The sequence below is a fragment of the Onychomys torridus genome, chromosome 1 (assembly GCF_903995425.1).
Source record: "Onychomys torridus chromosome 1, mOncTor1.1, whole genome shotgun sequence".
Lineage (NCBI taxonomy): Eukaryota > Metazoa > Chordata > Mammalia > Rodentia > Cricetidae > Onychomys > Onychomys torridus.
The window spans coordinates 93926900-93941335 of record NC_050443.1 but is presented as its reverse complement, the minus strand read 5'-3'; the positions used below and the strand labels follow the sequence as shown (position 1 = coordinate 93941335).

The window sequence follows — 14436 nt, the reverse complement described above, 5'->3', positions numbered from 1 at the left end:
CCCTTTGGCTCTGGCCATTTTGGGGAGTAAATAAGCTTTTTTCTGTATACACTCTGCTTGGGAGCTGTAATAAGTGAGTGCATACTGCAGTGCGGTGACCTTCAGCCAACCAGAGAAAGACACCTCTTCTAATCAAAGGCAAAAGCCACGATCTTTCTTGTTGTAACTTACTGTTGACACAAGAAAGGCCAGAGAGATTGACATCAATCTCTATAGAAACCATTAACCAATGCTGAATAAATCTGCAGCATTGAATCCATATGCATGCTTGCTTTTATTATTCTTGACCTATGGGCACACTTGAGCATTTTGTGGGCTTTGTTTTAAAAGGAATGTTTAAAATGTAGCTAGTTATTATGGGATTTCATTGGTGAAATAAACTGTTTGGGTAGTCTAAATAAAGGAATCTGTATTATTTTGCATCTCCTAAGCATTGTTTGCTTAGGTGTGGCTTGGTTTGATTCCAGATTAGCACACAGCAGAGGCTGTCACTTCAGCTGGGTGTAGCAAAAACCAAGAAGTTTTATACATGTTTTCCAAATGATGTGCAAGTTGTATGTCATTTGATTCTAACTGTGACTTTATTGGCTTCTGCTCTTAAAAAATTCCTTAAAGCCTAAACAATAACTGTGTTGGTGGCAAAGACATGTGTGTTTAAGAATCTCTTGGATGTCTCAATCTCAGGTTGGTAATACTTACCAGACAATTTGTGACCATGTGCTTAGCAGAAACAGGCTCTGTTAGTGAGAGAGAGCTTCAGTGTTTTGAACTCCTTTTTCTGACTCCCCCACCCTGAAATCTCAGTTCTAGCTGAGGAGGGTGAGGAAACAAAAATGCTTTTCATTTCATTCTCTGCTGTACATTTTCCAGTTTGGGTGACTAAAGCTGGCCAGGGTGCCTATTTTTGGAAAGAGGAATTAAGATACTTTGGAGAAAGTACTGCACTGTGCGCTGGCATTCCAGATGGCCAAGCTAGAGTAGACCCAAGCCCAAGGTTTGGAGGCTTTCGTGCCAATGATGACCTCATGAGGTCCAGCCTGGAGAAAGAGAGACATAGTTCTCCAACGATGATGAAGAATGGCTTCTTCCTTTCATATTTCTATTGAGTGATCTCCAGTGTCCTTCTCTTTTCCTGTCTCTGACAAAATTAGCCCTTTATAATGAACAATTGTTAGAGTTTTGGCTTGTCTCTCAGATTTCTCTTAGAGTCCCTTTCACCCCATCTCCTCATTGTGTCCTCTCTACCACACAGAAAAAACAGTGATATTTTTCTCGTTGGCATTCCTGTCTTTTCCTAGCAGCCTTTTTGAGTGGGGACTGTGGGAGATTTTACACTTGATTTGTTGAATCTGAACTCTTTGCTGTAAACCCTCACACACAGAAGGAGCTATCTTTATAAATGACAGAATGGACCTGGCCTGAATGGCGCTTTGTTTACTGTTTTCCTAAAAGGGGCCCCTCTATATTTCATCTGTCAAAGTTGCTTTTCTTTCTTTCAACAATGCTTGATTGTTTTCACAAAAATTCAGGTTCCACAGACAGGAGAATTCTGTATTATATTTTCCTGCCAAATTCCGATCTCTGTTTTCCTTCCCCTGTGCTCACAAAGGGCTCATAACTTACTGTCAACTGTGAGGCCGACCACAAAGCTCCACTGTTGCTCAGCAAATAGGCTCTATTGCATGATGGCTTGACTAGCTTGTAAAGTTTGCTTAACTGTAGCAGCAGTGGCAGAAGGCATGTGGGTACTGTATCTCCCCACAGGCCAGGAGTCTTTACTTCTTCCATCGACTTTTATGCTTTTAACTCTTTTAATTGTTGAACAGAATTGATACTGCTTTGTTTAAGCAGACTAGATGCTGTTTGAAGCCATGGCAGCAGTTGTAGCCTGGGACTCAGGAGAGAATAATTAGTGGTTTGTTTTTTTTAAATAAATTTTTTTGGTTGGCAGTTAGTGGTTTTTGTGATTTGGGAAGGTGTCAAAGGGGCTATGCCCTCGAGTTCTGAAGTTCTGGCTGATGTGGCAAGAGCAAGCCGGATTGAAGCGTGGAGGAGCAGCCACTTCGTGTGAGTGATTTGTGCCTCTTTCAGCTGTCACAGGTCTCAACTGTGTTACTTTCCCTTCTAATTTTCTAAACTTCAAAGCCTACCTGATTGGCTGGGATGATGGTGTGTGAGGAGTCGCTGATGTCACGGTAATGAACTAATAACTTGAAAGACATTTTTGTATGACATTTGTAATCTTGCTAGGGAATTGTAATGGATTCTTTAAAAAAAGATTTCATTTTCCTGGGGGTTTAATACACACACACTGTTTTGAGTAATACATATTAGATTTTTAAAACATGTACTTATTTTTTTCCCCATGTAATGTAAGGTCCTGGCATATCATTATGTAGGAAGAATCACAAACTTCATACATGAACTCTTTAGCAAGCTCAGCCTGTCTCCCATTCCTTGCTGCATTTTCTAAGGCATGCTGCATCTGACCTTATGTACTTATGTACTGTGGTAAAGATACATTCTCTAATGAAAATATTTCATCATAACAAACATTTCAAATAGGCACAACTGACAAGCGGGCCACTGGGTAATTACTGGTGTGTTTTAACTAAAGAACTTAAAGTGGTCAGTGCTCACACGGCAATTCTAGCTAAGAAAAACTGCTATCCTACCAGGACTGACAGTGTTGAACATCATCCCTATATTAAATAAAGGTATTTTTCTATGAAACTACAGTGAATTGAATTGACTTCTGAGAAATGCGTTACAAGAGTGCTGCTTCATTAATTCCTTTCACTTCAACCCCCTTTATTCTGTCATTTTTCTTCTACTTTTTTTTTTTTTTTTTTTTTTTTTTTGAGCAGCAGCACACACCCTGGGTTTGTTCCCTGTAGTGCTTGGCAAAGTTCAAAATATTTATTTGTTTCTTTTCTCATCCAGCTGCCCTAGAAACCTCACTGTTTATGAGTTCCATCCTCAGGCAAGTTTATCCTGTTGGGACATTCAGCTTCAAATAATGCAAATAGGTACCCCAAGCTGCAGTGAATAGTGTTTTTGACTGAGCCTCGGTGAGGAACATCTATTTTGCAATTAACAAAGTCACTAAAACGCCAAACAGGCCACTTTACTTCTTTAAAGTAAATGGCGGTGAAGGATAAATGTCATGTGTCTTTAGTCAGCCCCTGAAGCTGCATTGTGGTTCTTTAGCACATCGATAGGAACTGGATCCTCAACTTGATTTAGAAACAGAGAAACTGGTGTAAAATGAGAAACATTTTGGAGCCTCTCATGTGGGGCTCAGGGATCACTGGTGCTCAGGACATTGGTTTCTCTGAAAGAAAATTGAGTGTGTACTCTGAAAAGCATTCATGCATTTCAGGGAACATGAGTGGCTTAGACATTTTATGCACTGTCAAGTTAACATAAGTACTGATATAAGTACGGTTTACAATAAGGTTGCTTTTGTTTAAAAATCAATTCAAAACAAATGGCTTACAGTATCCAAATTCTTGAACTATTGTTTTTCTTTTTTTGCTATTGAAAATCAAGGGAAGAGATGAAGAGGGATGCCCAAATGGATAACCAGAGTCTCAGCCTCTCCTCTCCTCTAGCCTTGGGAAACGGCTCTCAGTAGTGTGGTCAGTAGGATCTGGTCTTTCCAGTGTAAAGGGTTTCTTATACTTTGTCACTGGTCTACTTATCATTGAGTCATAGACAGACTGAGACTAGGAAACTTTAACTGAATGGAACTTTAAATGTGATTTCTAAAAATGCAGAATTTCTTTCTTTAAGGATTTTTATTGGTTTTGTTTGGATCAAAATATTTTTCCTTTAAGGTTTTGTTTTGTTTTTGTTTTTTTTTTTTTTTTTTTTTTTGAGCTGAGGATCGAACCCAGAGCCTTGCGCTTGCTAGGCAAACGCTCTACCACTGAGCTAAATCCCCAACCCTCCTTTAAGTTTTATTTGAAATAATTTAGCATTCTTTCCACTTCTACTAAATAGTTGCTAGGTACTTTCACAGACATTAATTTAATCTTCACATCACCATAAAGGTACATGAGTTGACCCAGTTGTACAGATATTGATATGGAGGTCAGAGAGATGAGTGATTTCTCAAGTCCTCAGTTCTATGAAGTTTGAGATCCAAGATTTAAATCCCCTTTCAAAACCTTCCTACCATACCACAGTCTTCCATCTGGCAATAGATTCAGTTAAGACACGTAGAGTTTTCCCAGTTTTAGGCACCATAGATACAAATAAATATTTATTTTTAAAGAAATCTAAGTAGATAATAGACTAGGCATGGCAGTACTAAAAGTTATCCAGAGACTGTTTCAGTCAGTTTTGGGAAGTTGAAAGGCATGCTTTCATGATCTGGGCTCATGACTATGAATACTATCCAGTTCTTTCCTACAGCAAACACCAGAGCTGGGGAAAGCCAGAGATTCTTAGCTTGATACATGTAGTTAGATGCTCAGTGGAGAGTCTCTTAATATGCAAGGCTGTGGGCAGCCACATTTGACTTTCATAATGATAAGCTAAACAATTCTGTGCAGTGATTCATGGAGACAATTGGATTCTCATGTTCTCCTTGGAGCTGTTTATGATAATATGTTACCAGCAACTGCAAGTGAGAAATTTAAAGCAAATAGCTATAAGGAAGGTAGAGAGTTGCAGAGGTGTGGAGAGAAAAAACACAAGGTAGTGGTACTTTAGCTATCTGTGGAAACAGAGTGTTTTGTGCATGTTAAAAAAATGCAGAAGTCTGTATTGCTGATGAAAACCTTTCTTCAGCTTTTACAGACATCTATAGTTTAGAACAATTCATGCCCTTGTGTATGAAGCTTTTATGCCTCCTTCCCTAGAAGTTAGGGTATATGTAATATCCTATGCAGTCAGGTTTTAAGAGGCTATTTGAATTCCTGTGCCCTTACTGGGATCAAAAGAGATAGTCGTATCTAAATGAATATCACTGGAGCTCCTGTTTCCCTTTCCTCAGGGCTCCTGACACCTCCTCCTCCTCCTCCTCCTCCTCCTCCTCCTCCTCCTCCTCCTTTTTTTTTTTTTTTCCGAGACAGGGTTTCTCTGTGTAGCTTTGTGCCTTTCCTGGATCTTACTTTGTAGACTAGGCTGGCCTCGAACTCACAGAGATCCACCTGCCTCTGCCTCCTGAGTGCTGGGATTAAAGGAGTGCACCACCACTGCCTGGCTCCAACACCTTCTTTTATAGCTGGTATAGCAGTAGGAGTCATACCTCTTAAAGTGGTTCCAGATCTGAACTGTGTCAGGGTAGCTTCTGTGGTCAGAGCTGGTGAGTGGAAATTGGTTCCCATCCTTTAGGCCTTGAAATGAATGAGCAGTGGTATCTTCAGATTTCACTATTGACCATTTAAGGATATAGTTATACATGGGTCATCAATAATGACCAGAAAATGCAAGCTAGAAAAGCATGGTTTACGTTAAGAAACTGTTCTTAGAAACTACAGTGCACCTTTCAGTCTCCTGTACTAGAAACTGTAGTTACTTGCTCAATTGATTTTGAGCTGTCAAAGTGTCTAGAATGAGAGTCAGGATGGCCTGTTCAACAACCTCCTCTTCTTTCTTCTCCTCTTTCTCCTCTTCTTCCTGCTTGTCTTACTTTTTTATTGCCATGACAAAAACACTATGACTAAGGCAACATATAAAAGGAAGCTTTTAATTTGAGGGACCACAGTTCCAGAGAGAGTTCACAATCATCATGGTGGGGAGCATGGCAACAGGCAGTAGGCATTGGTGCCAGAGCAGCAGCTAAGGGCTAACATGAGAGACAACAACCATGAGGCACAGAGAGAAAGTTAACTGGGAATGGCTTCAGCCCACCCCTGGTGACATATCTCCAACAAGGCCCTAATTCTTCCCAAACAATACCACCAACTGCCCAGACACCCAAGTCTAGGAGCCTGGGGGCCATTCTCATTCGACTCCCATGCTGCTCCGCTTCTTTCCCTGCTCCTTCACCTCTTCTCTCTCCTTTTCCTTTCTCATCTCTCTTTGCCTGTCTTACCCACTCTATTCCCAGTTGTTATCTAGTAATCAGATGCCTCCAACTCTGGATTAGGAATTATTTTTTGTTTTAGAAGTACTAGGGATCAAATCCAGGCTAGGAAAGCACTCTGCCATGGAGTATATACCTCAGGCCCAAAAGAAAACAAAAGAGAATGGATCTTTTCACTAAAGCTTAATTAAGTGAGCAATTTAGAACATGCACGCGCACGCGTGAGCACACACACACACACACACACACACACACACACACACAGGGGGGGGGGAGAACATTCATAATAAACTACTATGAAGGGATTATATTAGTAATGAAGGATTCATGTGATAATTGGAAATAGTTAATAATTTTTATTTCACAGATCTTTAACCTAGGATCTGCCTAGGAGTTAGATTATCAGCGTTTCTACTCTGCCCTCTGTTTGCTTGGTATGGCCATGTGTGAGTGCTGTTTTATTTTCTCTTTGTCTTTAGGAGAAAGAGTTTTTGCTGTGTGGTCCTGGCTGGGCTCAGAGTTACTATGTAGACTGAGAAGGCCTTGAAGCTGAAGCTATCCTCCTGCCTCTGCCTCCTGAGTGATAGGATTATAGGCATGTGTCATCTCACTTGGCCTTAAGTTTTATATTTTTTAATAAGCAGTTTTTTTCTTTGATTTCCACATCATTAAACATGGCAGCGATATCATTTAACTCCTACAGTTGCCTGAGAACATGAACTTACATTGTATGTAGTAGCACAGGACACAGGGCAGGGATTTTCTAAGCTTCTAGTGGAAACCATGCATCTTTCAGTGATTTCTACAATATCCATCTGTCTAACCATCATCTATCCATTTATTACCCCATTTGTTCATCTTTTTAACATTCCTGGAAACGTAAATTAATGATTGGTTTGGCCTTTTAATTACAGTTATGTTTAAAATTTCAATTGTTTCCAATGGGTCAGAGCATGTGGGAAAAGAAGACAATTGTGTATGTAGTTATAGAAGCTTCACTTTGAACCTTCTGTCACAGCTGTGTTTCTGCTTAGTTTAATACCCTACCTGTTTCTCCTTATTCATTTAATAGCATTTAAACAATTGGGTAATACTTACTGATGTTGTCTTTGCACTAAATATTGTACTAGGTTGACACCATGGGATGCAGAGAAACATGGATATTGTTCTCTTTCTTGGAAACTCTATAGCCTGGTTGGGATAATTTACACAATTGTTTATATTTATCATTTTTTCATTAAAAAAAGGTTGTGTAGGGTGTGTGCATCAGATATTGAATAAATGTTGCAAGAATGACTTCCTGAGAGGTGAGGGAATTGACAGGGGGCAGGTAGCACAGAGGCAGCCAAAGTGAGCAAAGATTGAGAGCACAGTGTACACAGAGCAGAAAGTGAAGGTGTAGCCTGGGGCAGGCGGGTTTAGAAAGGTTGGGTGGATCTGGGTGCAGGGCCTGAATGCCTGGGCCAGGAGTTTAGATTTCATTGTGTCTCCAGGGGAGAGCTACTGATGTGTTTTGATTAGGAAAGTGGAGGCAGTTGGAATGGGCACAGTTCATTTGAAAGAGGAAGGCAATGAAAGAGATAAGCTTGTTTAGGCTACTGGAGTTTGAGCCTGATGCACAGTAAACCCTGTCCTGAGGTCATTATAAGTATGGTGAGCAAGGAGGGCCTGAGAGACATCACCAAGGATGTTTGTTGCAGCTGAGGTAGGCTGGCAGTGACCCTTCTGAGAATTGTGTTCTTCTGGACCCGAGTGAACAAGGGAAGGTGCTGTGGGAAATTCTGATGAAGCAGGTTTTAAGTTTCCTTGCTATGGCATTGCGGAGTTTATCTTACTGTTAATAACTTGTGGTTGTTTGGGGCCTTTCAGGAAGGAAGAGAGCTCAATGTTGGGACTAGAAAAAAATAGACATGGGATGTAGAAATAAAGCAGGAAGATGCTTGACCAAGAGTACAGGGGCAGAATAGAGATGAGGGTGGCTGCCTCAGCACTGGAGTGGTGTGTTAAGTAAAAGAGAATGACCTATGTGCTCATCACCCTCTCTACTCTCCCTTCTGCCTTTCTTTCTAGTACTATTGAGTATCTGTAAGGTGTGGTGCATGCTGCCAAGCACTAAGATCCAGTAGTGAAATGGACAGGTATAAGCCTGTCTGTGGGTCACATGGGATAAAAATCTTTGAATGATTACTCTTTTCTTCCACATAATGGAAGCCTGTAACGATGTCTGCTGGAACCCTGGAAGTATTTGTCTGACAAGGTGTGCCTTTTCTTGTGGATATCTTGTGGATTATCTCTCTGTTGTAAGGAATACCATGTGGGAGCATTATTTCAAGGAATGTCTTAAAACAGCCTTCTCTAAAGTTCAAAACTTCTGATCACATCTCCTCAGGTAGGAGGTTTTACTGTGTAAGGTCACATGTAGGATCTTTTAGAAGGAAAAAGTTTGTTATATTACTTGAAAATTGTAAGATTGAGAAAAATGTTTTCCTAAAAGTCTTTTTATTTTTTCCTTATTCAAATGTTTCACTGGGATGACAGGGGATTATCACATATCATAGTCAAAACTTGCCCCAGAGACCTGACTTCTCTTCTCCTGGTTCTCCCTGTTTAGAGATTCCGACTGTGCACTGTGTGAACAGTCTGCGTGTGAGCATCTCTTACCCTTCCCTTCTAACACAGGAGAATGGAGAAAGTGGAAGACAAGGAGACTGAATGTCCAGTTCATACTGGTCTTAAGGAAATGTCCAGATAGGGAGTGAGATACCAGATTGTCACCTTCTGATTTGATTTCTCAGATTCAGGCTCAGGCAGTCCTGAGCTGTTGATGGTGCCCAGTTTGTTCCTTCACCTGGTGTGGGTCTCTCTGCCCCTCTGCTAGACTTGCTCCTTGAGGGTGAATAATTAGAACTGGTACTTTGTAGAGCAGTAAGAGGCAAAAGCGGAGTACCAGACTTCAGCAACCTTACACACCTTCCTAGTAAAGGAAAGACAATATTGATGGAAGAAAGGGAAAGTCCTCTAAAGTGAGAGTGTTTGGGGAAGGGAAGGGTCTTTCTTTTTCCATATTGGAGGGACTGAGCTGACTCTGAGCATTTTACATTTTGAGTTAGATATGAAAGAAGCTTTACAGAGTAGGTTTCCTTTTGATGTGTCAGATTACTAATGATAATAGTTTTTACCTAGACCATAGTATCTTCAGCGTGTGGGAAAACCAGTCAAGTTTTTTTAGAACTTTAAAACCAAACCAGTTTGGATTTACTGGGGTCGTCAGGAGAGTGAATCAATTTGGTCACCAGATTTGGGCAAGAATTTGAGATGCTGAAAGTCTCAAAAACAATTGTAGAAATGTATCTTATTCATGGTCATTTTTCTAAATTTGGATAGAAATAATCAATTTTGAAGATAAAATTCCAAATTCAAAAATTTAGGCCAATTTAGAAGACAAAGATAAAACATACAGTTTCTTTCTCTCTTAAGTAAAAGTTAAGTAAAAGTTAATGAAGTTGAATTCTGCTTGCTTTTCCACTCTCAGGAAGGATTCTAGGCTAGAAGGAAATTTCTAGAGGTGAGAAACTTTTGGGATGGACATGCTGCTGAGTATATTGGGTGTAAGCCACTGTGATGTCACCTGTAGGCCTTTGTATCCTGTTGGCAAGGTTGCAGGGCTCCTATTCATATTTGTTTTCATTTTCCACAAATTGGCCTTTCTTGTTGTTTTCCTTTTTTTTTGATGTAAGACTAATAAAGCTTACTGTTACATAACATGGCGCTTGCATCCACACTCAGGATTAAAACACACTCCTTCTTGGGGGAGCCAGATAGATATGTTTACTCTGTAGAGAGGTTTAGATTTGATTTTTTGTTTTCTTTGTGATAATTATGTTTGCACTTTGCTGATCACTACTTGTGCATTATTACAATGGAAGGTGACAATTTGATTGTCTTCAATTGGAGAAACAAGTAATTTTGTATTCCCTAAGCTGTCAGGTAACACTAACTCACAGTACTAAGAGCTCCTGGCAACACAGTTTGGCACCTATATTTAACTGCTTTGATGCTTGTGTAACCTCTGCTGAATCAGAAATGCTTCAGAGACGGTTTTCAGGACTGTGCAATGAGGTTTTCTTTAAGTAGACAGACTGAATATGAACTGCAAGGACAGGCTTCTGTTCCCCTCCTTTCCTCTGCCCCCTCCTTCTTCCTTTCTCCCCTCCCTTCCTTTTCCCCACCTTCTCCTCTTTCCCATCCTTCTTAAATAGGAATTTGAAATATGTCTGATGTTTCCTTACCAGAGAGAATTGCTTTATGTAACTGAAGGGAACCTAGAAAATCAGCCTCTTTACATAATTTTTGTCCAGAATTGCCATACTTGAGATATCATGTTTTCATCTTTCTTTCTCTCTCTTCTTTTCTGAAAATATTAGTCAATGAGTGACAATGGAGGGAGAGTGGGGGACCCAGGGATAGCTTCCTATACTTTCTGTCTGACATGTGGCTCTGGTCTGTGAGTTTTCTTAATAAGCGGATGAGATGTCCCAAAATTGGACACCTCTATTAGTGGATCAATTTCAGCCTAGTGAGGACTCCCCTTGAAAAATTAGGATTCTCATGAACCTATGTGAAGAGGATATTCTAAGTGAACATGTGGGAATCAATTCATTATGCTGTTATTTTAGACAGCCTTTTTTCAAGCAAGCCACGAAGAGGTCTTTCAGTTTAGCTGTACAGTGGCTGAGCTTGATTAAAACCCTCTGAGTTAGAGAGTGTATTTATAGTAGCCATTGTTTGGTTTTGATCTGACTGTCAAGCCACTGATTTTATTTATACTCTCTGGTAGTGGCTTTCCAAAGCAAAATTCCCAATAGCTACTAGTAGATAAACTGTGAGAAAATTCAGTTTTATTTCTATCAAGCAAAAAGTGTAGTGGCTCCATGATATCAAGTTGTTTTGATTTTAGTAAGAAACTGGATATGAAGGAACAAATGTGATAACTGTAGGTTTTCCATAGGCCAGCTGCTGGGTGGGTTGTCTGTGCCTTCTAGCACACACTGACCAATTAGACAGAGGTGGTTACGTGATGTAACACTATCAGGAGAAACAATTCATGAGTCAAAGCATTCCAAGACATATGAGATCTAGTCCAAAGAACAGTCTTAAGCTATATAAAGTGACAGCAACATTGTCAGCTAAATATAGACTCCAGAGACACAAACTTGGATGACTTGAGAGGAATCTGTTCCAGGTAGCTCCTGTTCTGTAAGAACCTCAGAGGGCCTTTCGTGACAATTTTGGTGCGTTGGTATGGAAAATTAGAGGCCTTAGGAAAGTCAAGTCCCATTAATTTAAGCCCCTTCTTACTTACATGTCAAGTGTATTTCATTTGCCTCATCTCTGTCAACTTGACAGCTTGTTCAGATCAGTGAGTTTCCTAACAGGTATCAGCTCTCGGTGGCTCTAAAGAACTCTGAAAGAGGGGCTGAAATGATAGAAGGAAGACAGGGCTGTAAGTTTTCCAGTAGCCCTGAGAGCACTACTCTTGCATTCTCTCAGTTGCTTATTAAACTTGGACAAGGAAGAAAAAACTTGTAAAAGCCCACAGGCGTTTGGAGGTAGAATAGAGAGGACATGGGATTGTGGCTTCAAAGAACACTGAGACCTAGCAGCAGTTGTGACCTCTCCAGGGGAAGGTCCTACAGGAGTGTCTTCATTTATTATTATTTTTTTAGTTAAACATTTAAAGATCTATTTATTTTATGTGAATGGGTGTTCTGCCTACATGTACATCTGTGCACCATACAGGTGCCTGGTGATCTCAGATGTCAGAAGGGGACATTGGATTCCCTGGAACTAGATTTACAGAGGGTTGTTAGCTACCATGTGGATGGTGGGAATTGAACCCAAGTCCTCTGCAAGAGCAGCAGGTGTTCTTCACCAAATGGGCCATCTCTTCAGCCCCCCAGGACTTTCTTCACTTTAGAGTTAGGCTTTTCTTTGTAACCCTCTTAAGTCCCTGAACGTGGGAATTAGAGGCACAGGAAGAGGTTTGGAAGTCATTCTTTGCCCTGGGCTGGGTGGACTGGAATCCTTTGTGAGGTTCCTGGGTATTGTGCATTTTGGCAGCTGAACATAACTGTTACTCATGATCCGTAGAGTGAGAGGCACTATGTTATATTTTTGGAAAACCAGTTTATTTCTCAGTATCAGATCAAATGTTGTGTTCAAGTAGTAATGAATTATCTAACTGAGATGAGTCCACATGGGTTGCCCAGAGCTGATCTCCAAAAAAAAAAGTAAGTGTTGGACTGAACTCTAAAATGTATCTTATAAGTAAATGAACTATTAAAGTGCTGGTTTATGTTAGAACAGCATGTCTTTTTTATTTTTAGTTTTTATTGCTTCTTTTATTCTTGAGATTATAATATAATTACATCATTTCCTCCTCCCTTTCCTCACTCCAAACTCTCCCATATACCCCTCCTTGCTCTCTTTCAAATGGCCTCTTTTTTTATTATTGTCACATACATGTATGTATAGGTACAGAATTATTTTTTTATTGTTGTCACATACATGTATGTATAGGTACAGAATTCTTTTGAATACGTGTAACATACCCCTAAAGTGAGTGTTATTTGATAGTAATAAAAAGTAATGAAATATTAGAAAATAATTCTATGCCATCATATTGGAATGGTTATGCATAACAAACTTCTGAAGCAGAAGACTTAATGTATGTATGTATGCCCACCATCCTCATTCTTCCATATAACTCAGACCACTTCACCTTTCTTGTTCAAGAACAGGAAGTCCCCTTACCATCTGAGTTACTTTAGTGATTTAAGCATTCATACCTTACTCCAGGGCTTGAGGTGAAGGTCACTTTTGTGGAGATGGAGCTGTTCCTGTTGGCATTCTGGAGAGCATTATTAATTATGGAGGCATTATTTTCATCCATCTCATTCCCCCAAATCCTAAGCTGGAAGTTATTCCCAATGATCTAGCATTCATGGAAATTCACTTGATCTGTTGGACAGCGACAGTTCTAGTGTAGGGAACACATGACAGGAACACATGAGTTTTACATGTCCCAAAGACATATAATACAAATCTTTTTGGAGGTTTTCCTTGATAATAGCTATGCCCCGAAAACCATCTTGTTTAACCAGTGTGATAAGTTGACAATGTAGTTTTCCTCTCTGATTATAATGTGCTCTGTGTAGTCAATACACTGGTACCATGTGAGTGTAATTTCCTCTTTTATTTGATCTCCAATGCACTGTATTATAAATAAACAGTTAAAAAAAAACACCAAACAAATCTGTTGCATTTCCTTTTAAGATTGTACCACTGTAGACACTTGTTCTAGTAAAGTAGAATTGGGCACATTTGATTGCATTTAAATTTTTCATGCTTCAGCAGTTTGGCTGGGAGCACAGCAAAGAAAAATCCCATGAGTGAGGAGAGTTGAGAATAATAGAACTTGATTTTGTGTATTATAGCGGCAACATTTGCGCTGCTTTAGTAGGGTTGTGTCAGCACTTCCATTATAAACCCCTGTTTTCAGGGGCTCTAACTAGGAAGATATTTTTTTTTTAATACAAATTAAAAAAAACAATTCATTTGAATGATTTTAAGTTATAATAAAGCAAAAATAAAACAAAGTAAAGTCACATGGAAATTGACCATTTTCTCAAGGATTTTAATTTTTCTTTGCTCATTAGTTGTATGGGACATAGCTAGGTAAGGTGCTATCCAATATATAGAGGGGGTGGGGGAGTGGGTGGGAATATTTTTGTGATGGATAGTATCATCCATGAGTGCATTCAAAGCAAGTGCAAGAATTCCACACAAAGCTGAAGAATCTTAATTAACTAGGTACATGGATTCAAGGATTCATAAAGCAGTTGACTGGCTATAGTGGTGGGAGTAAGGGTATCGCCAAGGTCTAGTGTCTGTCTGTGCTTTCTAGAATGTAGCTCAGTTGCTTGACGGAAATGTGTTAAAGGGGAAATTCTAGAGTGCCAAGGTGAGGTTACTTACCAGTGCTTGATGTGCATGACTGAAGTGAGTTCAATTCCTAGAACTCACTCCTGAAATTTGTCCTTTGAGCCCCACATGCACTACTTAGCAAGTGCATGTTTACACCTCCTCCTTCATTCCCCACACCCAAATATTAAAAACAACAGAAAAAGGATAATACTAAAGAAAGGAAATGAATGAAGATATAATCAGTTAAATTGAAAGATTGTGTAACAATTTACATGTAAAAATTAGCAAGCCAGATCCAGTAGCAGTAAATCTATGATTTATTTTCTAAACTATGTGATAGCAAGATAGCTCAGCAGATAAAGGTGCTTGCAGCAAAAGGCAGTGACAAACTGAGTTCAATCCCTAGGACCTAT

At 39.7% G+C, this 14436-nt stretch overlaps 1 protein-coding gene across 13 annotated transcripts in view; it reads left to right on the top strand.

Moving 5' to 3' along the window:
• Positions 1 to 14436, top strand: part of Sox6 (SRY-box transcription factor 6) — a 543724-nt gene that overhangs the window by 213592 nt on the left and 315696 nt on the right. For 7 of the 13 annotated variants that reach the window (XM_036195585.1, XM_036195569.1, XM_036195493.1 and 4 more), the window contains exon 1: positions 1725 to 2067. The exons of 5 other annotated variants lie outside the window; for them this stretch is intronic. In XM_036195585.1, the coding sequence (XP_036051478.1) occupies positions 1991 to 2067 (77 nt within the window). In that variant the 5' untranslated portion in view covers positions 1725 to 1990. Of the gene's footprint in view, positions 1 to 1724; positions 2068 to 2152; positions 2196 to 14436 lie in introns of those variants that run through there. One more of the 13 variants, XM_036195509.1, reaches the window with a different exon arrangement.